Consider the following 27482-nt stretch of genomic DNA (forward strand, 5'->3'; position numbering starts at 1 on the left):
TCATTATACAAGCATGGATTTCACTCCCCATCCCTCCTCTTCCCCTCCTCTTTCCTTCCCCTTCCCCTCTCCTCTTCCCATTTCCCTCCCTCACTCCCCCCCTATTCCCCCCTCTTCTTCCTTTTCACCCTCATTCTCTCTCCTTCCCTGTCTTCTCTTCCTCATTTCATCGCTTTCTCTTCTTCTCCTCTTCATCATTCTCCTTCCTTATACATCCCTCTTTGCTCTTAGCTTCTCCATTCCTCTCTCTTCTTCCCATCTCCATCAATTCCTCCTCTTCCCCTTTTCATCCTTTTCTCCTCTTCCTCTTTCCATTCCTCACTCCTTTTCCCTTTTCCAGCCCTCCCTCCTCTTCCTTTTCCACCTCTATATCCCTCTCTCCTCTTCCCCTCTCCATCCCTCTCTCCTCTTTCCCCTCTCCATCACTCTCTCTGTTTCCCCTTTCCCTCCCTCCCTTCTTTTTCCCTCTAAATACTTCTCTCCTCTCTCCATCTCTCTCTCCTTCTCCCCTCTCTATCTTTCTCTCCTCTCCCTCCCTCCCTTTTTTTTTCCTCTAAATACTTCTCTCCTCTCTCCATCTCTCTCTCCTTCTCCCCTCTCTATCTTTCTCTCCTCTCCCTCCCTCCTCTTCCCCTCGCACTATTCCCTTGACCTCAATACAACAACAAGAACAACAACAACAACAAAAAACTACAAATGCCTCTATTACTACTATGATAACAATAATGACTGATGATGATGACAATGACGCTAATGAGAGGCCCGCAATAATTCCAAATAGTGTCGCTGAGGGCCACGAGCCATTCCCTCACGGCTCTCAAACGTTATTTTTGCGCCTTCCGGTCACGGGGTAATTATTAATCAGGGCTGAACAAACATCAAAACCAGGTAATTAGGGAGAGTGGCGCAGGTGAAGTGAGCGACTGGCTAAGCGAAGGATTGAATGACTACCCGCCCGGCTGACTGACTGACTGATTAAAGGACGGAGAGAGACGTGACCTGGCGTCCTCACAAGCAGACTGACTGTGACTGACGGACTGACTGGCTGATTAAAGGACGGAGAGAGACATGGCCAGCAGACTACCTTCCAGCCTCGTTAGCTTACTGGCGGACAGACTGACGGACTAACTAACGGACTGGCGGACTGACTGACTGAATGACTGACTGACTGACTGACTGACTACCTAGCTGACTGACTGACTGACTGACTGTTTGCCTGCCTTTCTGACTTATTGACTGACTATCCAAAACTTTCTTAAACTGGCTGCTTACCTGGCTGACATACTGACTGAATGACTAACTGACTGTAATTGACTAACTGACTAACTGAATGTCTGACTCATTGAATACCTTCTCTTCTGTCACTGTACATGACTAAATGACTGACTGGCTAATTGATTAACTGACTGAATAACTGACTGACTGGCTGACTGATTGACTGACTGATTGACTTTTTACCTATCTTTCCACATGACTGAAAAATTATCTGGCTGTGATTGACTGACTGATCGACTAACTAACTGGCTGACTGGCTGGCTGACTTACTTGACTGACTGACTGGCTGACTGGCTGGCTTACCTTGGCCGTGAGTTGTGACGTCAGCAGGTAAAAGTGAAGACTTCGAAACTTCCGCATGACATCGAAGTTGAAAGTCATCACCGTGGGGACGTCTGGGGCCGGCTCGAGACCTGGTGGTGGTGGTGGTGGTGGTGGTGATAAAATTGGGGGTAGTGATGGTGATGATGAAAATGTTAGTGGGGATTGTGGTGTTAGTGGTGGTGGTGATGATGGTGATGGTGGTGATGATGGTGATGGTGATGATGATGGTGGTTAATGCATCTTTATGAACATATCTCATTCGGTCAAAAACAAAATAATAAATCATGTATGTATGTATGTATATATGTATGTATGTATGTATGTATGTATGTATGTATGTAGTATGTGTGTATGTATGTATGTGTGTTTGTGTGTGTATGTGTGTTTATGTGCGTGTGTGCCTGTGTGTGTATCTATGTAGCTTACCTTCCACCTCCACCATAGGATGCAGAGGTCCTTGTCCAGCCTCGCCCTGAAGTCCTACGCGTCCGTCGAAGAGGAGTCCTTCACCCACACTGACGCTGTCCCCCACACCCGCCCCCACCAGGCTCCGCGTAGGTCCCCCGCCGAGGCTGTAGCTCACCAGGCCGTCTGTGGGAGTGGAAGGAGGAGGTGGTGAGAAGGTGCAGGATGAGGGGAGAGGGTTTATAAGTGGGTGGAGCATTGGGGGAAGGTGGTGGTGATGGTGGGTGGAAAATGGGGAAGGTAGGGGTGATGGTGGAAGATTTGGTGAGGTGGAGGATTAGGGGAGGCGTTGGTGGGTAAAGGATTGGGGGAAGGTGGTTATGTAGTGGGTGAAAGATTGGGAGGTTGTTAAATGGGTGGAGGATTGGGGGAAGGTGGTTTTGTAGTGGGTGAAAGATTGGGAGGTTGTTAAGTGGGTGGAGGATTGGGGAAGGTGGTTATGTAGTGGGTGAAAGATTGGAAGGTTGTTAAGTGGGTGGAGGATTGGGGGAAGGTGGTTATGTAGTGGGTGAAAGATTGGGAGGTTGTTAAGTGGGTGGAGGATTGGGGGAAGGTGGTTATGTAGTGGGTGAAAGATTGGGAGGTTGTTAAGTGGGTGGAGGATTGGGAAGGTGGTTTTGTAGTGGGGTGGAACATGAGGAGGTAGTGGTGATGGTGGGTGGATGATGGAGAAGGTGGTGAGTGGATAGGAGAAGGGGGAAAGTAGTTATGTAATGGCTGGAAGATGGGGAGTGGCTGTGTGGTAGGTGGATGGGGAAGGAAAGTGATGGTATATGGAAGAAGGGGAAGTAAGGTGGTGACATAATGGTGATGAGAAGTGGTGGTAGTGGTGAGTAGGTGATCATAAGTGGTGATGAGTAGTGGTTATGACAGTTGAGTAAAAAAAATGAGGGTGAGAAGAAGGGTGAGGAGAGTAGGAGGAAGGAGGAAGAGTTTAAGAAGAGGGGTGAAGGGAAGGTGGGGTGTTGGTGAGGGTTTGAGAGTGGGGGAGAGTTGAGGGAAAGGAGAAGGAAGGGAAAGGGTGAGGAAAAGTTAGGTTAGGAAAGAAAGGGGAAGAAGAAGGGAACAGAAAGGGGAAAGAGGGAAAGTGTGAGGAAAAGTTAGGTTAGGAAAGAAAGGGGAAGAAGAAGGGAACAGAAGGGGAAAGAGGGAAAGTGTGAGGAAAAGTTAGGTTAGGAAAGAAAGGGGAAGGAAGAAGGGAACAGAAGGGGGAAAGAAGGGAGTCGATCAGGAAAAGTTAGGTTAGGAAAGAAAGGGGAAGAAGAAGGGAACAGAAAGGGGAAAGAAGGGAGTCGATCAGGAAAAGTTAGGTAAGGAAAGAAAGGGGAAGGAAGAAGGGAACTGAACGGGAAAGAAGGGAGTCGATCAGGAAAAGTTAGGTTAGGAAAGAAAGGGGAAGAAGAAGGGAACAGAAGGGGAAAGAAGGGAGTCGATAGGGAAAAGTTAGGTTTAGGAAAGAAAGGGGAAGAAGAAGGGAACAGAAGGGGAAAGAAGGGAGTCGATCAGGAAAAGTTAGGTTAGGAAAAAAAGGGGAAGAAGAAGGGAACAGAAGGGGAAAGAGGGAAAGGGTGAGGAAAAGTTAGGCGAGGAAAGAAAGGGGAAGAAGGGAACAGAAGAGGAAAGAAGAGTCGATCAGGAAAAGTTAGGTTAGGAAAGAAAGGGGAAGAAGAAGGGAACAGAAAGGGGAAAGAAGGGAGTCGATCAGGAAAAGTTAGGTAAGGAAAGAAAGGGGAAGAAGAAGGGAACAGAAGAGGGAAAGAAGGGAGTCGATCAGGAAAAGTTAGTTTAGGAAAGAAAGGGGAAGAAGAAGGGAACAGAAAGGGGAAAGAAGGGAAAGGGTTAGGAATAGTTAGGTTAGGAAAGAAAGGGGAAGAAGAAGGGAACAGAAGGGGAAAGAAGGGAGTCGATAGGGAAAAGTTAGGTTGAGGAAAGAAAGGGGAAGGAAGAAGGGAACAGAAAGGGGAAAGAAGGGAAAGGGTTAGGAATAGTTAGGTTAGGAAAAAAAGGGGAAGAAGAAGGGAAGAGAAGGGGAAAGAGGGAAAGGGTGAGGAAAAGTTAGGTTAGGAAAGAAAGGGGAAGAAGAATGGAAGAGAAGGGGAAAGAGGGAAGGGGTGAGGAAAAATCAGGTTGAGGAAAGAGAGAGGAAGGACGAAGAGGATACTGGAAAATAAATGAGGGATAAAGGGGAAAACGCGTTGTACAAAATAAGAGAAGAGGGAGAGGGTGATGGAAAGAGATGGGAGGAGAGGAGAGGAGGAAGGTGAGGAGGTAGAGAGAGGGGAGGGGGAGGAGGTTGTTAATTTACCTGGTATTAATCTTGTATATATTAATTGCAGAGCGACGCGACACACGGATATGTATTAATCACGGCGACACAGTGATGACTTGTTGATACCGGTCCTGTTCACACACACACACACACACACACACACACACACACACACACACACACAGAAGGAAAAGAAATATGATAAAACTGTAAAAATAAACTTGTGAATAGAAAAACAAGCTTATGTTGATTCGGTGTGCAGGTAAAGCGCTTACCTGTAGACCTGGGGACACCTGTAGCCCGCCAGGCAAACAAAGGTGTGTGTGGAGGGTGTAGGAAAGTATGCAGACGTGTGCTGGTGGTGGTGGTGGTGGTGGTGGTGATAGTGGTGGTGGTGGTGGTGGTGGTAGTGGTGGTGGTAGTGGTGGTGGTGGTGGTGGTGGGTGGTGCAGGAGTTTGATATTTGTGTAGAGAAGTGAAAAGAGAAAGGTGGTGATGACAGTGGTGGTGATGGTAACAGGTGTAGTGGTGTGTAATAGTGGTGGTGATGGTGGTACTGATGATGGCAGATGTGATGGTAATAATGGCAGTGGTGGTGTTGTTGTTGATGGTGTTGATGGTGGTACTGGTGAGGTGTTTAAATGTTGGGTACAGAGGACAGTAGACAAATGGTGGTGGTGATGGTAGGGGTGGTGGTGTGGCTGTGGTGGTGTGGTGGGGATAATGGTGATGAAAGATGTTGTGGTGTGTGGTGGAGGTGGTGATGATGATGGTGATAGATGTGATGATGCATGGGAGGAAAATGAGGAGATTGTGTAGATAGGAATTGGTGATGGTGGAAATGGTGATAATCGTGTTGGTGATGATAGTGTGGGAAGATAGTGAAGACAGGTACTAATTTTATCTATCTATCAATCTATCTATCTATTACAGGTGTTAGGAAATAGTGCTGACAGGTGATTCTTCTAAGTCAGTGGCAGTGATGTTGATGCTGATGCTGATGATGATGGTGACTGTAGTATGTGCAATGGTAACAAAAGAGAAAGAAAGAAACCATCCGAAATTGACCTCCATCCGAAACTGACCTCTATTCCCGCCACTCCTGTTTGCTTAGCCAGGATCAGCGATTTTTTTTTTCAACAAAGGAGACAGCTCAAGGGTACAAAAAAAAAGGAAACAATAATAAAAAAAGCCCGCTACTTGCTGCTCCAAAAAAAAAAAAAATACAAAGAGGTGGTCGAAAGAGAGGTCAATTTCGGAAGGAGAGGCTTTTTTTTTATTTTTCTCTTCATTTATTGCCTTTGAGCTGTTTCCTTTACCGTGTCCAAAAATATTTCACTGAACTGCATGTCTTGTTTATCAGCGATGTAATTCCCACCATATTGTCCTCTTCACTAAATAACTTTCACTAAACACCACATAAAATCGCTAGCTAATAAACCAAATTTCACCTGTCCGTCAAAAAGGTAGACCCGTGAGTGTGTGTCCAATAAAATGATTGAATGAACCTTCTATCACCTTTTTTGTCAGCTGTGAGGGAAACAGGGCACAAATGTCAGCACAGAGAGAGAGAGAGAGAGAGAGAGAGAGAGAGAGAGAGAGAGAGAGAGAGAGAGAGAGAGAGAGAGAGAGAGAGAGAGAGAGAGAGAGAGAGAGAGAGAGAGTGTTATTAGTAGCCACTTGTAAATTATTAATGACATCAACAGTGTGTGTATGTGGGAATAGCCCTTTGAAGTGTGTGTGTGTGTGTGTGTGTGTGTGTGTGTTATCATGCTACCCGTAAAACAGAAATTACTCAACCATTGAAGAGAGTTAGTAGCAATTATTATTATTATTATTATTATTATTATTATTATTATTATTATCATTATTATTATCATTACTGCCATTTTTTCTTCTTCTTATTCTTCTCTTTTTTTTCATTGTTGTTGTTGCTGTTATCATCATCATCATCATATTACTATTGTGAAACTGAAACCATTTTCCACGTTTACTCTCGAGGTTCAGTGAGGCAAGTGACACATCTATTTATTTTCTCTATATTTTTTAAGTAATATTTTTTCCTCACACTTTCTTTTGCTGAATATTCACAGGAAATAATTTTTGGCGTGGTTTTCCTGTTGTAATGTTGATGTTTACGAGGAAAATGAATGGTAGTGTTTGTGCTTTTGTGAAATGTCTGTGCCTGTCTGTCTGTCTGTTCGTTTGTCTGTGTCTGTCTGTGCCTGTCTGTCTGTCTGTTCGTTTGTCTGTGTCTGTCTGTGTCTGTCTGTTTCTCTCTCTCTCTCGACCCTCCATCATTTTCCTTCCTCTCCCCTTTCTCCCTTACATCCAGGCTCTCATGTTCCTCCTCCTCCTTCTCCTCCTCGTCCTTGTCCTCCTCCTCTTCCTCGTTCTCGTCCTCCTCCTCCTCTCTCACACACTCGTCCATTACCTCATTTGGTCTCTCACTTCCTCCTCCTCCTCCTCTTCCTCCTCTTCTTGTCTATTCCTATTCACACTCACACACACACACGTGGTCCCTTAACAATATTCTGGAAGCACCAAAATTAATTATCAGAAGCGAAATCGATATTGTCCAGATTTCCCACAAAGTTTCGGCCGATTGATTTTTCGCTCAGGGTTACTCTCTCTCTCTCTCTCTCTCTCTCTCTCTCATTATTATTTAAAGTGTTTCTTTTAGTATTATCATTTCCTTCAATTCTGTTCCGTTCATTTCTTCTTATTTCGATTTCTTTTTAATATTTTGTTGCTTCTATGATTGTTTTTCTTGAACTCATTTATGAATTGTTTCCCTTTCATGAACGTGAATAATAATCTATCTACTTATTCAATCATTCTTATCTCTTCTGTTTTCTTTTTTTTATTTCCACTTTCATATTCTCTTTATTTTTTTTCTTTTCCCTCTTCAGTGCTTGTCTCATTCCTTATCTATAGCTTCTTAATCTCATTTCCTTAATTTCTGTATTACTTCACACACACACACACACACACACACACACACACACACACACACACACACACACACACACACACACACACACACACACACACACACACACACACACACACACACACACACACACACACACACACACACACACACACACACACACACACTTTGGAAAATAAACTAAAATAATGAAAACTGACTCTTAACTCATTACTATTCATCCTTCTCTTTAGTTTAACACTCTAACGGGAATCTGAATAAAGGAGAAAAGGCGAAACAAAAACAATACCATCGTCCCATAAATCGTAGCGGCGTCGATCTTAAGCTATCAGGCCATCGGTGACGCAATGACCATTAAAATGAATCCGCGTAAAATGAAATCGCGTTCCGGCAGTGACGCATTAATGATCAGGGCGAGGCGGGCGAGGCATGGCGAGTCACGTTCACTCATGGGCTAAGGGAGGGTCGTGCGTGCTGACTGACCGATGAGGGAGAGAGATGGAGGGAGGGAGGGAGAGAGGGAGGAAAGGAAAGGGGGGTGAGTGAAGTGAATGGGCGGAGGACGGAGAAAGAGAGAGGAATAACATGTTTGTGACGAGGTTAATTGTGTCATATGTGATCGCTCTCTCTCTCTCTCTCTCTCTCTCTCTCTCTCTCTCTCTCTCTCTCTCTCTGTGTGTGTGTGTGTGTGTGTGTGTGTGTGTATGTGTGTGTGTTTATCTGTCTGTTTCTTATTGTGTGTGTTTTCTGTGTCTCTCCTTCTCTGTGTGTGTTTGTAAGTGTGTTTGTCTGTTTGTTTGTCAGTGTATATGTAGGTGTTTGCGTGTGTCATTCTGCGTGTGTGTGTGTGTGTGTGTGTGTGTGTGTGTGTGTGTGTGTGTGTGTGTGTGTGTGTGAGTTTGTCTGTTTGAATGTGTTGTATGTCTAAGTCTCTTTGTGTGCGTATACTAAGTCTAAATCCGTCCATCTTGCTCTCTCTAATAACACACACACACACACACACACACACACATACACACACCTGCTGGGGTAGATTAATTAGCTTCCTGGATCACCTGCGCACCCCTTCACCTCCGCCTTAAGACCGGCCGAGATTAGGGAGGGAGAGGAAATGGGAGGGAGGGAGAAGAAGGAAGGAGGATAGAGGGAAGAGGAGGGAGGAGGAAGGCAAAGGGTAGAGGAGTGAGATTACATGGTTTCTTTTCTCTTCCTTTTCCTCTTCTATCACAATCCTCCTCCTCCTCCTCCTTCCTTCAGGGCTACCTTGCTAATTAGTACCCTTCAGAATACCTGTGTTTTTTCGTACCTGTTCGCTTCATTGTGTGTTTGGCCTTTATTGCACTTATTTTCTCGTCCCGTGCCTGTTTTTTTTTTATCCTCCACTTGCTCACCTTTCCTCCTCCTCCTCCTCCTCCTCCTCCTGCTCCTCCTCCTCCTGCTCCTCCTCCTCCTGCTCCTCCTCCTCCTCCCCCTCCTTCTCTGCTTATTGGTCTTACTCTCCTGTTTCGCACCTCATTTTTTTAACTTCATTCTCATTCCCCGGCTTTTTAATTTTTCAACCTTCTCTTCCTCCTCCTCCTCTTCCTCTTATTAGTCTTATTCTCTTGTTTCCCACCTGATTTTTTTTCCTTCGTTCACAATAACAACTCGTTCACCTTTCCTCCTCCTCCTCCTCCTCCTCCGCTTTTGTCCTCTCCTTCCTCTCTGTTCAGCATTTTATTTTTCTCTCCTTCCTCTTCCTCTTCCTCTTACCACTGTCCGCCTCTTTCTCCTCACACGGCGCCTCCTCCCTCTCCAGCTCTTCCTCTTCTTTGTCCTCTTGCTTGTCCTCTTTCTTCCACCTCTTCCTCTCTTCCCTTCCTCGTATAATTTATGACTCTCCCCACTGCACCTCGTTTTCTCTCTCCTCTATTATCTTCCTTCCTTCCTTCCTTCTCTCTCTCTCTCTCTCTCTCTCTCTCTCTCTCGTTATTTTTCTCCTCCTCACTATTATCTCCATTTTCTCTCTCGTTGTCTTTTCACATTTCTCTCTTCCTCCCTCTTATCTTCATTTTCTCCTTCGCTTTTCTATTTTTTTCAGTTTTCTCCTTTCTCGCTTTTTCTCATCCTATTTCTGCTTCTCTTTATCCTTCCTCCCCCTCTTTTTCAATTTTCTCCTCCTTCTCTTCCTCCCTTGTTTTTCTATCTGACTTTGCTCATATATTTCAATTTTCTTCCTTCTCAATCTTTTTTTTTACTTATTTTCACTTTTTACTCCTCTCTGTTTCTCTTGCTATTTATCTTTATTTTTATTATCCTCCTCCTCCTCCTTCTTCTTTTCTTCTCTTCCTTCTTCTTCTGCTTCTCATTTTCTTCAATACTTCTTCCTTCTAATTCTTTTTATTTTTATTTTTTAGTTTTCAGTCCTTGGCCTTCCGAAGATTAATTTCTCGCTTCGTATTTTTTTCCTTCTTTTCAGTCTCGTTTTTCTTAATCACTTTTCTCTTCCCCTGTGTGTGTGTGTGTGTGTGTGTGTGTGTGTGTGTGTGTGTGTGTGTGTGTGTGTGTGTGTGTGTGTGTGTGTGTGTGTGTGTGTGTTTCATTTCACCTTTTCCTTTTCTTCCTTTATTACTGGATTTTCCGAGTGGTTTCCTTTTCTTTTATCTGTCTACCTATCCATCTATCTATCTACCTGTTTATCTATTTATCTATCAACCTATCCATCTATCTATCTACCGGTTTCTCTATTTATCTATCTACCTATCTGTTTATTTATTTATTTTCCTATTTCGTTATTTTATCTTTCATTACTGGATATTCAAGTAGTTTCCTTACCTATAAATTTGTCTATCTATCTATCTATCTATCTCTATCTATCTATCTATCTATCTATCTCTTTATTTATTCATTCATTTATCTATTCACCGACTTTCTTTCCATTTATTACAGGATTTTCAAGCTCTTTCCTTATCTATTAATTTACTTCTCTCTCTATCTATCACCTCTTTATTTATTCATTTATCTATTCACCGCCTTTTTCGTTGACTGATCCGCTCATTGAACAGTCGATTGCGTTAAGTCACTGATTAACGCAATGACTGACGGACTTGCTGATGCGCTGATGAACTGACTCCATTATCTCTCTCTCTCTCTCTCTCTCTCTCTCCACTTCCCAGAAGCAAACAAAAAATGGCAACACAGACGGAAGAAAAAAACGTATAATCTCTCTCTCTCTCTCTCTCAATACTTTAGGCCTTCAGCCTCAACAGCCGCTTACAGACTCTTTGCAGGGAGCTTGACGTCGAGTTCTTTAACGCATGGGATAATTTCTACGGCCAAGGTGAGCTCTTCCATAGGGACGGAATACTCTTGTCCCTCGTCGGGGCAGCCAGATTCGGAAGGCTCCTTAAGATGGACGATGCCATACACGAAGTTTGAAAATTTCGATAATTTTCACCCAAATCGTCGAAATTCACCATTAACGACGCAGTACGTGACACCCGAACAAAAAACTGTTCTTGGCCGCGTCCCTCCACCCCGCCCGTGTAAATAAACGGCATGCAACACAACAAACGCGAAACCGTGAACCCGCAAGTAACTCCACCTCTATTACTAAACCTCAAGATAATATAAAAGTCTTGAGTTTCAATGCGCGTAGCCTACGAAACAAGTCTGATGAATTGAGATGTGTTGTTTCAACATAAAATTCTGACGTAATTGCTATAACCGAAACATTTATCGACACCACAAATATTGATTTAAGTTCAGAATACAACATAGATGGCTACAGACTCTTAAAAAAAGATCGTGTTAACCGTAGAGGTGGTGGTGTTGCCCTTTACGTCAAAAGCTATTTGCAACCTACTGACAAAACACCAGGAGACAGTAACGTTGAAAATTTGTACGTGCGAGTAAACATTGCAAAAATTAATCTAAATATGTCACCTACAGGCCTCCGGGGCAATCACTCGAAGATGATGTAGAAATGTACAGCGTTTTAAGGCAGTCACTTAATAACAGCGACTCACTGATATTAGGAGACTTTAATCTCTCTCATTTGACAGGGCGACATTGTCGGGTACAGAGGGCAAGTCACGATCGAATTTTTAGAAGAAAATGACCTAAGCCAAATGGTTACTGAACCAACTCGACAAAATAACATACTCGACCTTGACATAGGGACCCAAGATAACCTAGTCAGCAGTGTCACGGCAGGAGAACACCTCGGTTCGTGCGATCATAAATTAGTGCGCGTCGACATTAGAGCTCAAACAACAGTGACTGAAAATAAAGTAAAGGTTCCCAATTTCAAAAGAGCAAATTTCGTAGAAATCCGACAAAAACTAACAGAAATACAACCATCAGATGATGGCAACGTAGAGGAAGCCTGGCTAAACTTTAAAAATCATTTACTCACTCAGCAAAGCACATTTGTCCCATTGTGCGAGAAGCGAAGTAACACTAATAAAAGCCCACCGTGGTTTAATAGCGAAATTAAACTTTATATGAAGCCAGGCGGCGAGTAAAAAGATAAGTATGTCAAGCAAAGCGTAGATATGAAGAAAACATTGCAGCCAACTTTAAAAATAATCCGAAATCCTTCTTCAGTTATATAAACAACAGGAAGGCGATCAGAAGTGGCATTGGACCCTTAACAAACAGTGACGGTGCACTAGTGACTGACAGCCAGCACGTTGCGAACTTATTAAACAATTACTTTTCCTCGGTGTTTATTACTAGCAGTCTTCCCACCACTACCACCAACACCAGCGACGACAACAGTACTAACGTAAATCTCGAGCATGCATTGCCTAACTTTGTAATAACAACTGATGAAGTCCTAAAAGCTCTCCAATCCCTTAAAACAAATAAAAGTCCCGGACCTGACAAAGTATATCCTATACTGCTTAAAGAAACAAAGAGCGAAATACTCTCCTCTCTCACAACCATTTTCAATATATCCTTGCGACAAGGCATCGTCCCTTCGGATTGGAAAAAGGCTAACGTAACACCGATTTTTAAGAAAGGAGACAAAAAATACCGGGTAATTACAGGCCCATTAGTCTAATTTCAATTTCAGGTAAGATACTCAAGAGCATAATTAGAGACAAAACTGTGAGTTACCTTGAAAGCCACTCATTAATTGGGGATTCACAACATGGCTTCCGTAACAAAAGATCCTGCCTACCAAACTTATTGACCTTTTATAACGACCTCTTCTCAGTTTATGACGTAACCAAATCACTGGACGTAGTCTATCTAGATTTCCAGAAAGCCTTTGACTAGGTTCCACATCATAAATTACTTTATAAATTAAAGCAACTAGGTATTGACGGTCAAGTACACCAATGGATCGCGAATTGGTTGAGCAACAGACAACAAAGAGTGGTGATCGACGGATTTAACTCAGAGTGGGCGCCTGTCACTAGTGGCGTCCCTCAGGGCTCGGTTCTTGGCCCAGTGCTCTTCGTAATTTACATCAACGATGTGAATGTTGAAATCAATAATCTCATTAGTAAATTTGCAGACGAAACAAAGATTGGTAACTCGGTTCTCACTGACGAAGACAGGCAAAGCCTCCCAGAGGATTTGCATAAAATTTCAGCTTGATCTGATAGATGGGAGATGCCCTTTAATATAGATAAGTGCCAGGTCCTTCAAGTTGGAACAAGAAATAAGAAGTTCGATTACGAAATGCGCGGCGTCGAACTCAAAAGCGTTCAATGCGTCAAGGATCTGGGTGTCAAAATCGAGTCAAACCTCAAATTCTCGCAGCAATGCATCAGTGCAGCAAATAAAGCGAACATAATGTTGGGCTTCATTAAAATAAACTTTTTATTAAAAAATAAAGAAGTAATACTTCCGCTCTACAATAGTTTAGTCAGACCCCACTTGGAATATGCGGTAGAGTTTTGGTCTCCCCACCATGCAAAGGACATTGCTAAACTAGAAGGTGTTCAGCGTCGGGCAACAAAAATGATCCCTTCCTTGCGCAGCAAACCCTACGACGAGAGACTTTCCACCCTTAACATGTTCTCTCTTGAGAAACGTCGCCTCCGAGGAAAACTGATCGAATGTTTAAAAATACTTAATGGTTTCACGAATGTGGACAAATCAAATTTGTTTATGATCGATGACACTTTGCGTACGAGGAACAATGGCACAAAACTTAAATGTAGGCAAGTAAATTCAGGCTGCACCAAATTTTTCTTCACCAACGTTGTAGTGCGCGAATTGAATAAGCTCCCACCTTCAGTGGTCCAGTGTAACACGATTGACTCCTTTAAAAACAAGCTCGACCGACATTTCCTTCAACTTAATATTAACTGGAGTAGAATTGCAAAGTTTTGGAGCCATCTGATTGATATAAAATCACTTAGGTTTAAGGACAGATCACTTAGTCTGGACCATGGGGTCTGTGTGGTCTGATTTTCTACGTAAATCTCTCTCTCTCTCTCTCTCTCTCTCTCTCTCTCTCTCTCTCTTCATTTCCCACAAACAAACAAAAAATGTCAAAACAGAAGGAAGAAAAACGTATAATCTCTCTCTCTCTCTCTCTCTCTCTCTCTCTCTCTCTCTCTAATGACCCAATCTAGTGCTCATTCCACACACACACAAAAAAAAAAAAAATCTCGCGGCACAATAGTTAAAAAAAATCATAGTCCGTTTGAAAACTCGAGATTATGCGATGAATTTTGGGGAAGAAAAAAAAGAAAAAAAGAGAAAAAGGAGAAAAAACATCAACAACAACAACAGCATCAGCGTAAAGAAGTAAGAAAAGAGAGAGCGAGGCGGAGCGTGACTATGAAGGGAACATTGCAACTGGAAATAGACAAGAATAAAAAAAGATTTAGGCGTTTTTAGTCTTTGTTTGCATTAGGAACGAAAAAAAGGGGACAGGTGAAGCAAGAGATTTTGCTTCATTACGAGGTTATCACGCACAGACCACCGCTTGCTTGATGACTGGTGACTGAAAGAACTTGACTGATGACTTAAGGGAGCGACTGATGACTTAAGGGAACGACTGATGACTTAAGGGAGCGACTGATGACTTAAGGGAACGACTGATGACTTAAGGGAGCGACTGATGACTTATGACTGTCGTTTGAATGACGGCTTAAGGTAGTTTGTCTAGTGTATTAATTGTTTGACTGGTGACTTAATGGGACGTCTAACGACTTATGAATACTGACTGACTTATGATTTAAGAGAGCTTGAATGATGGAGGAGGAACTTGAATGATGACTTGAAAACATGAAATTAAAAAGGAAGATTGATAATTCCCAAGAACTTAAGGGGGTACTGAGATCGAAAACAAACAAAAAAAAGTATTTGCTTTTAAGAACTGAGATTTTCAGGATATGTTCGGAATATGATTTCCTTCATTGTGTATGCATATGAATGTTTTACATGCATGACGTTATGACCTCATGTAGATAAATTTACTCAAAATTCTCTACCGGCCTTATTATTTGTCATTAAGGAACGTGTTGATGCATGTGAATATGCATATGTTATGTAAATCGACGTAGAGATTGTTTTTTGCAAAATTCCCCAAACATCATGAACTGTCCTGGGTGCATGACGTAGCATGTCATGACGTCGCGCCAATATGCCGAGTTTGCACATTTATTACTGCTAATGTGTATTATATTATTTTTTTTGAAAAAAAAACAAGCGTCTGTACGTTTATTTGTCCCCTCATTATCAATAAACACACCAAGTTTCAAGTAAATTTGTTTTACTTTGGATGTTTTATAAGCATTTTTATTTAAAAAATCATATTTTCGAGTAAATTCACTTCAAAGTATGGAAAGCTCTGTATCAGTCATTCTTTCTTTCTCGATTTGGATTATTTTTACATATGTTACCGATGAACACAGTGATAATGAACCATAAGTCATGTAATTATTTCAATCTTCTTCTTCTTCTTCCGCAGCGTTATTATCCCGTTTCTATACGGGGTCGCTGTTTTTGATGAGTCTCCTCCATTAACCCTGTCCTCCGCCACTTCAAGGTCCAAGTTCTTCTCCCTGCCGTCCGCCACATGTAATTATTTCAATATGTACTACTAATTATTGCGAGGTATTTATCATGGGGAAGCGTTGTCGGACACCTGGAATTTTCTAGTTTTGAGCCTTTGTCGGTAAATTGCCTTGTTTTACTCCACAAATCTGCATGAGTTGAAAAATGAAAAAAAATCGATTTTTTCTTGAATCCGACATCAGTACCCCTTAACTGATTAAAAAAATACCAGACTGATGACGAGATTGTTTAACAGATGACTTACATAACTACTTGAATGATGACTTGAGAACATAAACTGAAGAGAACGATTGATGACTTGATAAAACTTGACTAATAACTCGAAAGATTATATGACTGATAACTTACGAGAGTTGTTGGAGTGATAACTTAGGGGACTGCGAGAAATTCTTTGGTGTATAAGATGAGAAAGACCAATGACTATGTGAAAGAAAACGGGAAAATAAACCGAAACGAGGAATATTAAAATAGAAACAAAGAACTCATGTCTAGAAACCAAAGAAAATGTGAAGAAACAAGACCTCCCGCTCCTATTAAAGAAAACGTGGCATACTAAAAGATAAACTTGGAATTCAGGACTAATAAAAAAACAAAAAAAACATGAAACCTGTCACTCCTCGCAAAGAAAACTGGGGAAACTAAAATAAAACAAGGAATTCATGCCCAGAAACAACACAAAGCAAGTCCTCCTCAAGTGTTCATTATTCGCCGTCCGCCTGCGATTGGGGCAACGTTAATGGCGCCAATATTAATGAGGAAACTCCGTAACTCGGGCGGCGCATTTGATCGAGATGGTAATGTTGGCTTCATTATGGCGGCGTTTAGTTCATTAATAATTGCGTGCGTGGTGACGGTGGTGGTGACGGTGGCGGTGGTGGTGGTGGTGTGCCGGGGTTGATGGTGATGGTGGAAGGTGTAGTAATAGCAATAGTTGTGGTGGTGGTGGTGATGTGAGGCTTTTGATAAGAGATTGTGATGGGGGTAGTAGTAGTAGTGGTAGTGGTCGTGGTAGTGGTGGTGGTGGTAGAAGATTTAGTAAATAGTGGTGGTCGTGGTAGAGGTGGTGGTGGTGGTAGAAGTGGTGGTGGTGGTAGATGTAAAAGTAGTGGTCGTGGTAGAAGTGGTGGTGGTGGTAGAAGTAAAAGTAGTGGTCGTGGTAGAGTTGGTGGTGGTGGTAGATGTAAAAGTAGTGGTCGTGGTAGAAGTGGTGGTGGTGGTAGATGTAAAAGTAGTGGTCGTGGTAGAAGTGGTGGTGGTGGTAGATGTAAAAGTAGTGGTCGTGGTAGAAGTGGTGGTGGTGGTAGAAGTAAAAGTAGTGGTCGTGGTAGAGTTGGTGGTGGTGGTAGAAGTAAAAGTAGTGGTCGTGGTAGAGGTGGTGGTGGTGGTAGATGTAATAGTAGTGGTCGTGGTAGAGGTGGTGGTGGTGGTAGAAGTAATAGTAGTGGTCGTGGTAGAGGTGGTGGTGGTAGAAGTAAAAGTAGTGGTCGTGGTAGAGTTGGTGGTGGATTGTGGATGAATATTGTATCTTCGTCCTCCGCTGACCAAGGCGATGAAGGACTTACTGAAAACTGAACCCTCATGAATATTGCTCTCTGAAATATTTAACGAGGAATAAAAAAAAAAGACTTGAAAATGAAGACCAAACAATAACTTAATAAACAAGAACATAGGAGAATAAAAAAGAGAAAATAGTTTAAACGTCTCCGATTAAACTTTCATAGGACTCTTACACATACAAACGACGAAGACGGAAAACAACAACAACAACAACAACAACAACAACAACAGATTAAAAATTTTAAAAAGTTGTCAATAAACTCATAAAACATCAACATATACTAATCATGATGGCAGGAGTAAGAAAAAAAATATCAGACAACAGTTTACAAGTTCGGAACAAACTCTCACAGAACTTTGACATTTACAAATCGAGCAAGAAAGGAAGAAAAAAAAAAAAAAATCAAGTAATAGTTCAAAAAGTTCGGAATAAAATCTCATGGAATTTCAACATACACAAAACGAGGAGGAGAGGAAGGAAAACAGTAAATATGAGCGGCTATTTTGCTAACGTCCTGCGCTGATCAACACAGAGACAGGCTCGGTGAATCTTTGATAGACGCAGAACATTCTCTTGTAAATCTTTCAAAGAGGAACACACTAAAGGTTACGGCTCGATAAAATCACCCTTACCTCTCCTCACCTTACCCCCCATTACTTACCTGTTCTCGCCCTGCCTGCCCATCTTCTCCATTACCTCCCTATTACCTCCCTTTATCTCCTCAGTCTCATTTCTCTCTCTGAATTTCTATCGTTTTTCTCAGTTTTCTTTACCGTTTCAATTATTTTTTTGTCTTTCACCCCTCTCTCTTACTTTCTATTATCTTTTTATATTATTTCTTTCTATTATTTCTACTATTTCTTTCTATTATTGCTATTATCTCCCTTCCCGAATTACTTGTTCTCACCCTGCCTCCCTATCTTCCCTAATACCTCTCTCTTTTTTTCTCTCTCGTTTCTCACCCTTTCTACTGTAATCTCTTTTTCAATCCTAACCTTTTGAATTTTTACCCTTCTCCTTCATTTCCTTTACCTTTGCAATTCTCATTCTTTCCCTCCTTCTTCTCTCTCTCACTTCTCACCCGTACTCTGATCTCCCTTTGTCAATCCTATCCATTTGCATTCCTACCCTTTTTCCTTCATCTCCTTTACTATTGCAATTCTCTTTCTTTCCCTCCTTCCTCTCTCTCTCACTTCTCACTATGATCTCCATTGTCAATCTTATCCATTTGCATTCCTACCCTTTTCCTTAATCTTCTTTACTCTTTCAATTCTGTACCTTCTCCCTCTTCTTCTCACTCTGTTACTTTACGACACACGGATTATTGTTTCACCTTCGCACCTGTCTCTACTGTTTCCTTACCTGTGTAGTTGCACCCGAACAGCTCGAGCCTCAGACACACGACCCGCCTGTGGGAGCTGTAGGGCTGCAGCCGCACCTTCGTGGCCAGCAGGGGGCGCGCCAGGCTGTTCTTGACCTCCGTGTACGTGTCGGAGTTGCCCACCAGCAGCGTCTGTCCGGGAGGGAGAAAAACGGGCGTGAGAATGGTTTTTGTGGCGGAGTGACAGGTGAGTGAATTGGTTTTGTTTTCTGCGCGGTTAGGTAACTGATTGGCTGACTGACTGACTGACTGACTGACTGATTAAATGACTAACCGGCTGGCTAATTGACTGCATGACTGGCTAAGTGGCTGACTGACTGACTGAATGACTGAATGAATGAATGAATAAATGAATGAATGAATTAATATCTGGTTGCGTGATTGACTGCATGACTAACTAAGTGGCTGACTGACTGACTGACTTACTGACTGACTGACTAACTAACCTTTTGCATGATTTCTACAACAGTAAATAGTTGATTCCCTTACTGATTAATTGACTGACTGACTGACTGACTGACTGACTGACAAACTGATTTACCTCCAGGGATATATGTACATGTGTTGGTGCGATTTTTTTTGTTTGAGTTTGCATGTGTGGAGGTTTGCGTGTGTGTGTAATTACTGTTCGTGTGTATTAGTTAATTGTGTGTGTTTATTCGTATGTTTATGCATGTGTGTTTGTCGTTTTCTCTCTCTCTCTCTCTCTCTCTCTCTCTCTCTCTCTCTCTCTCTCTCTTTTCCCCTCATCTCCCTTCCTTCATTTGCAAAACGTGATGTATTTCTTTCTCTTTTATTTTCCTCTCTCATCTCCAGTTCTCTCCCCTTTTTCCCTTCTCCCTTGCTTCCGTTCCATATCGCTTTCCTCCCTTAGGCAATGCGAGTTCTTTCCTTCCTCTTGTTTCAATTTTTTTTCCTTCTCAGTTTTCTGACACGCTATTCCTCATCTTTTTCCTTTATTTTCCCCTCCCCTCCCCTCCCCTCTTTCTTTCCTCTCATTTCTCTCCACTGATAACACGGGTATTTTTTTCTCTTCCACACCTCCTCCTCCCTTCCCCATTCTTCCCCATTCCCCCTCCCCCTCCTCCCCCTTCCCTCTCCCCCTCGCATTCATTTCCTTTCACCGCAAACAAGACATTTTTTCAACTTCTTCATTTCATTTCCTCCGTAATTTTCCCTGTCAAGGTAATTTCTATTCTCCTACCATATCAGTTTCATCCCTTCTCCTCCTCCTCCTCCTCCTCCTCCTCCTCCTCCTCCTCCCACCCTTCCTCCTTTATACCCTTCAACCTCCTACCTTTCCTCTCGCTCTTCACTTCTACCACTTCTTTTTATCGATTATTTTTTTTCTTTTCTTCTCCACCTCCTTTTTCTCCATTTCCTTTCTTTCCATTTTTCTTCTCCACCTCCTTTTTCTCCATTTCCTTTCTTTCCATTTCCTTTTTATATTTTCCCTTTTTCTTATGTCTCCTCCACATTTTCCTACCTTTCATTTTTCTCCTCCTTCCTATAACCTCTTCACTTTCTCTACCATTTTTACTCCTTTTTCTTCTTCTCCTCTCTTCTTTCCTGTTCTTATTCCATCCTTTCCATTTCTTCCTCTCTTTCTCCCCTTTCCTCCCTTTATCCTTTTCTTCCAAACCCTTTCTATTCCTTCTATTCTTTCTATCCCTCCATCTTTTTCATTCTTCCTATCTCTTCTCTTTTCTTTATCTCTCCTTTCATTCCTTATTTCCTCTTACCCTCCTCCTTTCCTTCGCCTATTTTCTTCACTTCTATATCTCCTTTTTCCTCTTCTCTTCTTCTTCCCTTTGACCATCCTCCTCCTCCTCTCCTGTCCTCCTTCCATCTCTCCAGCTCCTACTTTCTTCCCATATTTCTTTACTCTCCTCCTCCACCTTTCCTCCTCCTTCTCCTCCTCCTCCCCATTTCCCTTGACCCTTTCATTTCCTCACGCTCTCTTCCCATTCCCTCCTCCCCCTCCTGCTCTTCCACCATCCTCCTCCTCCTCCTTCACCTTCCCCTCCTCCTCCTCCACCTCCACCTCCTCCTCCTCCCACGTTCTCCACACGCCTTCTTAACGTCGTCTCGTATTTCTTCGTCCACGACTCAATTTCCTTAAGACGATGTGTTGACCACTAAGAGGAGGCCAAAAGAATGTCCGCCTCCTGCCTTGAAAAAGAGGGAGAAAGAGGAAAAGCAAGAGGGAAAAAAAGCGAAAGACGAGGGAAAGAGTTGAAAAAAAGGTGGATGATGAAGTGAAGGATTTAATATGAAAAGAAGTATATGGAAAGCAGAGGAAAGCAATAGAAGGACAAGAGGAAAGAAGCAAAAAGAGTGAGGTGAAAGACAAAAAATAAAAGACAAAACAAAAATTACAAAGAAGAGGAAAAAGGAAAAATGGTTTAGAAAGAAGAGAAAGAAAAGGAAGGCAGGGAAGGTGAAAAAGACACGAGGAAAGAAAGGAATGGAGAATGAAGAAATAAAAATAGGAATGAAAATCTGAGTGAAAAAGAGGAAGAAAGAGGAAAACCAAGAGGAAAGAGGTAAGACAGGCAGGACACGAGGGAAATTTTCTAAATAAAGATGAATGATAAAGTGAAGGACCTAATATGAAAGGTAATATAAGGAAAACAGAGGGAAACCAAAGGAAATGGAATATAGAAAGAAACAGGAAAAGGGAAATAAAGGATGAAAACAAAAATTAAAGGAGGAGAAAAGAGGAGGAATAGTTAGAAAGAAGAGAAAGGAAAAGAAGAAAGGAAAAATTAAAAAAAAAGACGAGGTAAAAAGAAATTGGGAGTGAAGGAGAGAGCAAGGAAAAAATTAATATGAAAGAAAAAGGGGAAGGAAGGAAAGATGGCAAAAAAAGGCAGAGATAAAGTGAAGGAGCTAATATGAAAGGAAAAAAAAAGAAACGGGGATATTAGAAAGAAAAGAAAAGGGAGGAGGAGGAGGAGGAGGAGAGAAAAGCGGAAATAAAAATGAAACGAACAGAAGAGGAAATATTAAGGGAAAATATAAAAAAGGAGGAAAACATTTAAGAAGGACGAAGATATGGAAAAAAAAAACACAAAACGAAACAAAGAGACACTAAAAAGAAAAGAAATGGAATGAAGAGGAAAACGAGGAAAAAGAAGAAAGCGGTGTGAAAAAAAACAAGCGAGGGAAACCACAAAAGTATTTATTAAGAGGAATATAATAAACAACAAAATAGACAAAAAACAAACAACAAAAAATAGAAGGCGAAAGGAGAAAAAATGAGGTTAGAAAAACAGAAATAAATGTAATATGTACGATAATAAAATAAAGAGGAGAAAAAGAAAAAAAAAAGGATTATGAGTGGAGTGTTTATCTTCTCTCCTCCTTTCCTCTTTTCTTTCTTCCTGTTCTCTTCTTTTATTTCCTCTTTCTTTCTCATTAGTTTCGTAATTTGTCACGGGAAAAATGTTATGAGAAGAAGGATGAAACTGATGAGTCTCTCTCTCTCTCTCTCTCTCTCTCTCTCTCTCTCTCTCTCTCTCTCTCTCTCTCTCTCTCTCTCGCATTTTCATTAACACACTCCATATATCCTCTTCATTCTTATACATTTTCTTAATCATCTTATCACCCTTTATATAATTTCTCCATCATATTTTTTTCCATTCTTTCCTCATCTTACAAACTACATATTTTTTTTCTTTTCTTCGTCCTCTTTTCTTTTTTTTAACTTTATTCTAGTTCTCAAGTCCAAATTTCATGGTTGGCAGGAAGAGAGTGAAAAAAGAAGAGAAAGGGAGGAGAAGAAAATTAGGGATGAGGGAAGGTGGACAGTAAGAGAAGAGAGAGAGAGAGAGAGAGAGAGAGAGAGAGAGAGAGAGAGAGAGAGAGAGAGAGAGAGAGAGAGAGAGAGAGAGAGAGAGAGAGAGAGAGAGAGAGAGAGAGAGAGAGAGAGAGAGAGAGAGAGAGAGAGAGAGAGAGAGGCGTCAGTCAGCTAGTGAGGTGCGTAATTAATTCTTGCAGGTAAGGTGGAAGTTACCTGTCCTCGGTCCATCCGTCAATGCAGGTGAAGCGACTAATTAATCTCATGTGTGTAATGGACGAGCAGCAGTGCCGACCTTTGTTAAATGTGTGTGTGCGTGTGTGTGTGTGTGTGTGTGTGTGTGTGTGTGTGTGTGTGTGTGTGTGTGTGTGTGTGTGTGTGTGTGTGTGTGTGAAATCATATGCATTTTTCTCGTTTTGCAAGCGTTACAAAGAGAGAGAGAGAGAGAGAGAGAGAGAGAGAGAGAGAGAGAGAGAGAGAGAGAGAGAGAGAGAGAGAGAGAGAGAGAGAGAGAGAGAGAGAGTCGCACTAACAAGCTCCATCATAACTGCCACAAAGCACTTCCCACACTCGCTCTTTATCCCTCTACTAAATTTCCTCACTCTCTCTCTCTCTCTCTCTCTCTCTCTCTCTCTCTCTCTCTCTCTCTCTCTCTCTCTCTCTCTCTCTCTCTCTCTCTATATATATACAATATATATATATATATATATATATATATATATATATATATATATATATATATATATATATATATATATATAAATCATAAATCTTTAGAAGCACCTTTGCATACAGTGTTGAAGTACATAAATGTGGATATTACTGTACCAGTCTTTTTTGTATCTTCCTGTACATATTTTCTATTTTTTACCTTTAAGTTGCGTGGATAAAAAAAAAAAAAACATGTCACGCGGGAAAATACGTCTACTTCACACACACACACACACACACACACACACACACACACACACACACACACACACACACACACACACACACACACACACATGTTGCTGTATACAAATGACTGTTGTTCGGCGCGGCGATAACTCCTGAACAAATACCCGACGCAGTTAGATAAATTTCCAAATGATATAATGTCGGCTAAAGAGCTTAGTCTCGGCTGGAAAACATGCCAAGTATTTATTGATATGTGTTTTGATTCAGCTGAATGTAATGTATCAAACAATAATAACAATCTCTCTCTCTCTCTCTCTCTCTCTCTCTCTCTCTCTCTCTCTCTCTCTCTCTCTCTCTCTCCCATTACACGCCCCAGCACATCATATGGTTTTGTTCATACATTTCATTGCCATTTTCTACCAGATGGAGGAAAGTAGAAAAGGGAGGGAGGGAGGGCGGGAGGGAGGAAGGGAGAGAAACGAAAAAGAAAAAGGGAGATAGAGGGGAGTGAAAATCAGCGGAGGGGAAGATTGAAGAACGATGAGAAGGAGGAGGAGGAACACAAAGGAACACAAAGGAAGAACAAACAACAGCAGACATTATGGTCCTTTTGAGGGTATTTGTGACAAGCTACACTAACTATCTAATCAAAGTCGGAAGATGAAGGACAGCAAAGGAGGAGGAGGAGGAGGAGGAGGAGGCGGAGAAGGAGGAGGAGGTGGAAGAGGAGGAGAAGGAGGAGGAGGAGGAGGAGGAGGAGAAGGAGGAGGAGGAGGAGGTGGACGAGGAGGAGGAGGAGGAGGAGGAGGAGGAGGAGGAGGAGGAGGAGGAGGAGGAGAGAGAAAGAAAGAATGAAAGAAAAAGAAAGAAAGAAAGAAAGAAAGAAAGAAGGAAAAAAGAAAGGAAGGAAGAAAGAAAGGACGGAAAAAGATAAAAAATGAGGAGGAACAAGAATAGAATATGAGCGACAGGAAGATGGGGAGGAAAAAGATGAGGGAAAGGAAGAAAAATGGAGAAGAAACAGTAATACTAATAGTGGAAGAGAGAGAGAGAGAGAGAGAGAGAGAGAGAGAGAGAGAGAGAGAGAGAGAGAGAGAGAGAGAGAGAGAGAGAGAGAGAGAGAGAGAGAGAGAGAGAGAGAGAGAGAGAGAGAGAGAGAGAGAGAGAGAGAGAGAGAGAGGAATGCAGAAGTGTCGAAGTGTGTTGTGTCGGAATATTGTGTAGGGGACCTAAGGAATGCAGTGAAGGAAGGGAGAGAGAGGGAGAGAAGGAGGGAGAGGAAGGGAGGGAGAGAGAAAAGATGGATGGAAGAGGAAAGATTGGAGAAGGGGGAGGAGACGTAGGAAGAGGAAGACAAGAAGGAGACAAGGGTTAAAGGGGAAACGAAGAGAAGGATAGAAGGGAGGAGGAAAAGGATGATGCGGAGGAGGAGGAGGAGGAAGAGGGAGATGAAGAGGAGGAGGCTGAGTGGGAGAACGAGAGGAGATGATAGTAGAAAGAAGATGAAGATGAAGAGTAGTAGTAGCAGTAGTAGTAGTAGTAGTAGTAGTAGTAGTAGAAGTAGTAGTAGAAGTAGTAGTAGAAGGAGGAGGAGGAGGAGGAAGAGTGGGAGGAGGAGGGGGAGGGGAGAGGAGGGGGAGGAGGAGGGGGAGGGGGAGGAAGAGGAGATGAAATGGGTAATCCCCGTGTTACAGTGTTATTTATGTGACGTGGGGAGAGAGGGAATGGGGAGGAGGAGGAAGAAAATTAAATGGAGGGAGAGGAGGAGAGGATAGGAGAGGGGAGGGGAGGGGGGAGGGGAGGGGAAGGGGAGGGGAGTGGAGGGGAGGAGAGGGGAAGGGGAGGGGAGGAGAGTAGAGGAGAGGAAAGGAGAGGTAAAGAGGAGAGAGTGGAGACGAAAAGAAACTGAAGGAGAGAGAGAGAGAGAGAGAGAGAGAGAGAGAGAGAGAGAGAGAGAGAGAGAGAGAGAGAGAGAGAGAGAGAGAATCGCACCATTACCCCGCCAGTACATTTAATAACACCTGTAATGGCGCACCTGACGCCCATAAAAGGTGCTCCATTTAAATGCTTTACTGCCCGCCGCCGAGAGGAAGAGGAGGAGGAGGAGGAGGAGGAGGAAGAGGAGGAAGAGGATGAGGAGGTGGAGGAGGAGGAGGAGGAGATGTGATTCTAGACTGATAATTATTTTCTTTCCTCTTTTTTTTGTCGTTGTTGTTTTTCATTTCTTTTCATCTTGTTTTCTTCATTTCTTTTGATTATTTCTCTCCTTTTTTCTTTGATTTCGTGATTATTTTCCATTATTTTCTTTATTCTCTCTCTCTCTCTCTCTCTCTCTCTCTCTCTCTCTCTCTCTCTCACACACACACACACACACACACACACACACACACACACACACACACATACACGCACAAACTCGATCTCTCGTTTTGGTTCCATTTCTTTCTTGTTCTCTCTTCCCCTTCCACCCTCCCTCTCCCTTCTCCCTTCTACCCTCTCTGCCTTCCCTACTCTCCCTCCCTTCTCCCTCTCCCTCACTCTCCCTCTCCCAACACTTTCTACGCTCTCTTTATGGGTAGACAGAGGCCTTGATGGAGGAAAGAGAGGGAGATAGAGAGGCGAGGGGATGGGAAGGGAAAAGAGGGAAGGGAAGGGAAGGGAAGAGTAGAGAAGAGATGGGAAGGGATGGGAAAGTTTGGGACTGGAAACAACTGGAAGGGATGGTAAAGGAATAAAAGGAAAGGGAGAGAGGTGGAGGTAAGGGAAAGGAAGGGAAATGATGGTTTGGGATGGGAGGAAGAGGAAAAGAATGGGAAGGGAAGTAGGACGTAAGGGAAGGGAAGGGAAAGTAATGGAAGTGATAGATACTTAACGGAGAGGAAGGAAATGGAAAAGAAAGGAAGGGCAGGGAAAGGAGTGATAAGGGAGGGGATAAAAGGGAAGGGAAAGGAAGGGAGGGGAAGGGAAGGGAAGATAAGAGGGGGCTAGGGAAGAGAGGTGAAGGGAGGGGAAGAGAAAGGGAATGGAAGGGGAAGGGCAGGGAAAGGAAAGGAGTGATAGGGAAGGGATAAAATGGAATGGAAGGGAAGGGAGGGGAAAGGAGGGGAAGAGAAGGTAGGGGCAGGGAAGAGAGGGGAAGGGAGGTGAAGAGAAAGTAGGGGATGGGAAGGGAAGGGAGAGGAAGGGAGTGAAAAAGAAGGGAAGGGAGAGGAAGGGAATGAAAAAGAAGGGAAGGGCAGGGAGAGGAAAGGAGTGATAAGGAAGGGGATAAAATGAAAGGGAAGGGAAGGGAGGGGAAGGGAAGGGAAGAGAAGGGAGGGACAGGGAAGGGAGGTGGAGGGAGGGGAAGAGAAAGTAGGGGAAGGGAAGGGAAGGGAAGGGAGAGGAAGGGAGTGAAAAAGAAAGGAAGGGCAGGGAGAGGAAAGGAGTGATAAGGAAGGGGATAAAATGAAAGGGAAGGGAAGGGAAGGGAAGGGAGGGGAAGGGAAGGGAAGAGAAGGGAGGGACAGGGAAGGGAGGTGGAGGGAGGGGAAGAGAAAGTAGGGGAAGGGAAGGGAAAGGAAGGAGAGGATGGGACTGTGCAACGCGAGCTGTGAAAAACGTGATTTGAAAAGCACACACACACACACACACACACACACACACACACACACACACACACACACACACACACACACAAATGTGTGTGTGTGTGTGTGTCTCTCTCTCTCTCTCTCTCTCTTGACTCTCATATTTACCTTTTCTATTTCTCCCTCTCCTCTCCTCCCTCCTTCCTTCTTTCTCTCCTTCTCCATACCTCCCCTCTCCTTTAATCTGACCTTCGCTATCCTACCGTTTTCTTTCATTTATAAATACTGGAAGAGGAGAAGAAAAGAAAAAGAGGAGGAGAAGACAGCATTTCGACTTGTTTCACACCATAGCGGGCAAAGTGAGTGATACGTTATCCCGATCTTTTCAAAACTAAACACGTTGTCCTAATCTCTGCAAATCTAAAGAAGTTTTACCAGTCTTTCATAAACTAAAGACATTACCCTACTGTTTGGAAGACTAGCGACGTTATCATAATATTTCTAAAACTAAGATGAATCTCTACATTATTTAAATAAGCTACCCTAGCCGTTTTAAATTGAAAAAGTTATGCTTGACTCTCCAGAACTAAAGGCGTTACCTTTGACTTTTGAAATGAAAAAATAAGTTATGCTAGACTCTCCGTAATAAAAGATGTTTCCCTAGTCTCCAAAAATACTGACGGTAAGTAATCAATGCGAGAAAAGTAAAGCATTTGATATGAACATAAATATGTAATTAATTGTTCAGTCAAACGAGACACCTTTCAACCTTTTTCTTTCTTGCAATAGAAATCAACGAGAGTTGGAGGTAAGACAAGAAAAATACCAAAAAAACAACAACCCCGGAAAAGAACAAGAGAAAGGTAGAATGAAGGGAAAGAATGTAAAAAACACGGGAGAGAAGGGAGATATCTATGCACGCCTCACGTCACCTGTTATGTTTCCCTCCAGGTGTTTGGAA

General features: G+C 42.6%; 1 protein-coding gene across 3 annotated transcripts in view; it reads right to left on the bottom strand.

The window, feature by feature from the left end:
• Positions 1-27482, bottom strand: part of LOC127006616 (discoidin domain-containing receptor 2-like) — a 390501-nt gene that overhangs the window by 39663 nt on the left and 323356 nt on the right. For all 3 annotated transcript variants that reach the window (XM_050876726.1, XM_050876725.1, XM_050876724.1), the window contains exons 7-9: positions 18232-18382; positions 2026-2190; positions 1579-1688 (exon numbers count right to left, since the gene is read on the bottom strand). In XM_050876726.1, coding sequence (XP_050732683.1) covers positions 1579-1688; positions 2026-2190; positions 18232-18382 — 426 coding nt within the window. The remainder of the gene's footprint in view (positions 1-1578; positions 1689-2025; positions 2191-18231; positions 18383-27482) is intronic.

Source organism: Eriocheir sinensis, chromosome 33, assembly GCF_024679095.1.
Source record: "Eriocheir sinensis breed Jianghai 21 chromosome 33, ASM2467909v1, whole genome shotgun sequence".
NCBI lineage: Eukaryota > Metazoa > Arthropoda > Malacostraca > Decapoda > Varunidae > Eriocheir > Eriocheir sinensis.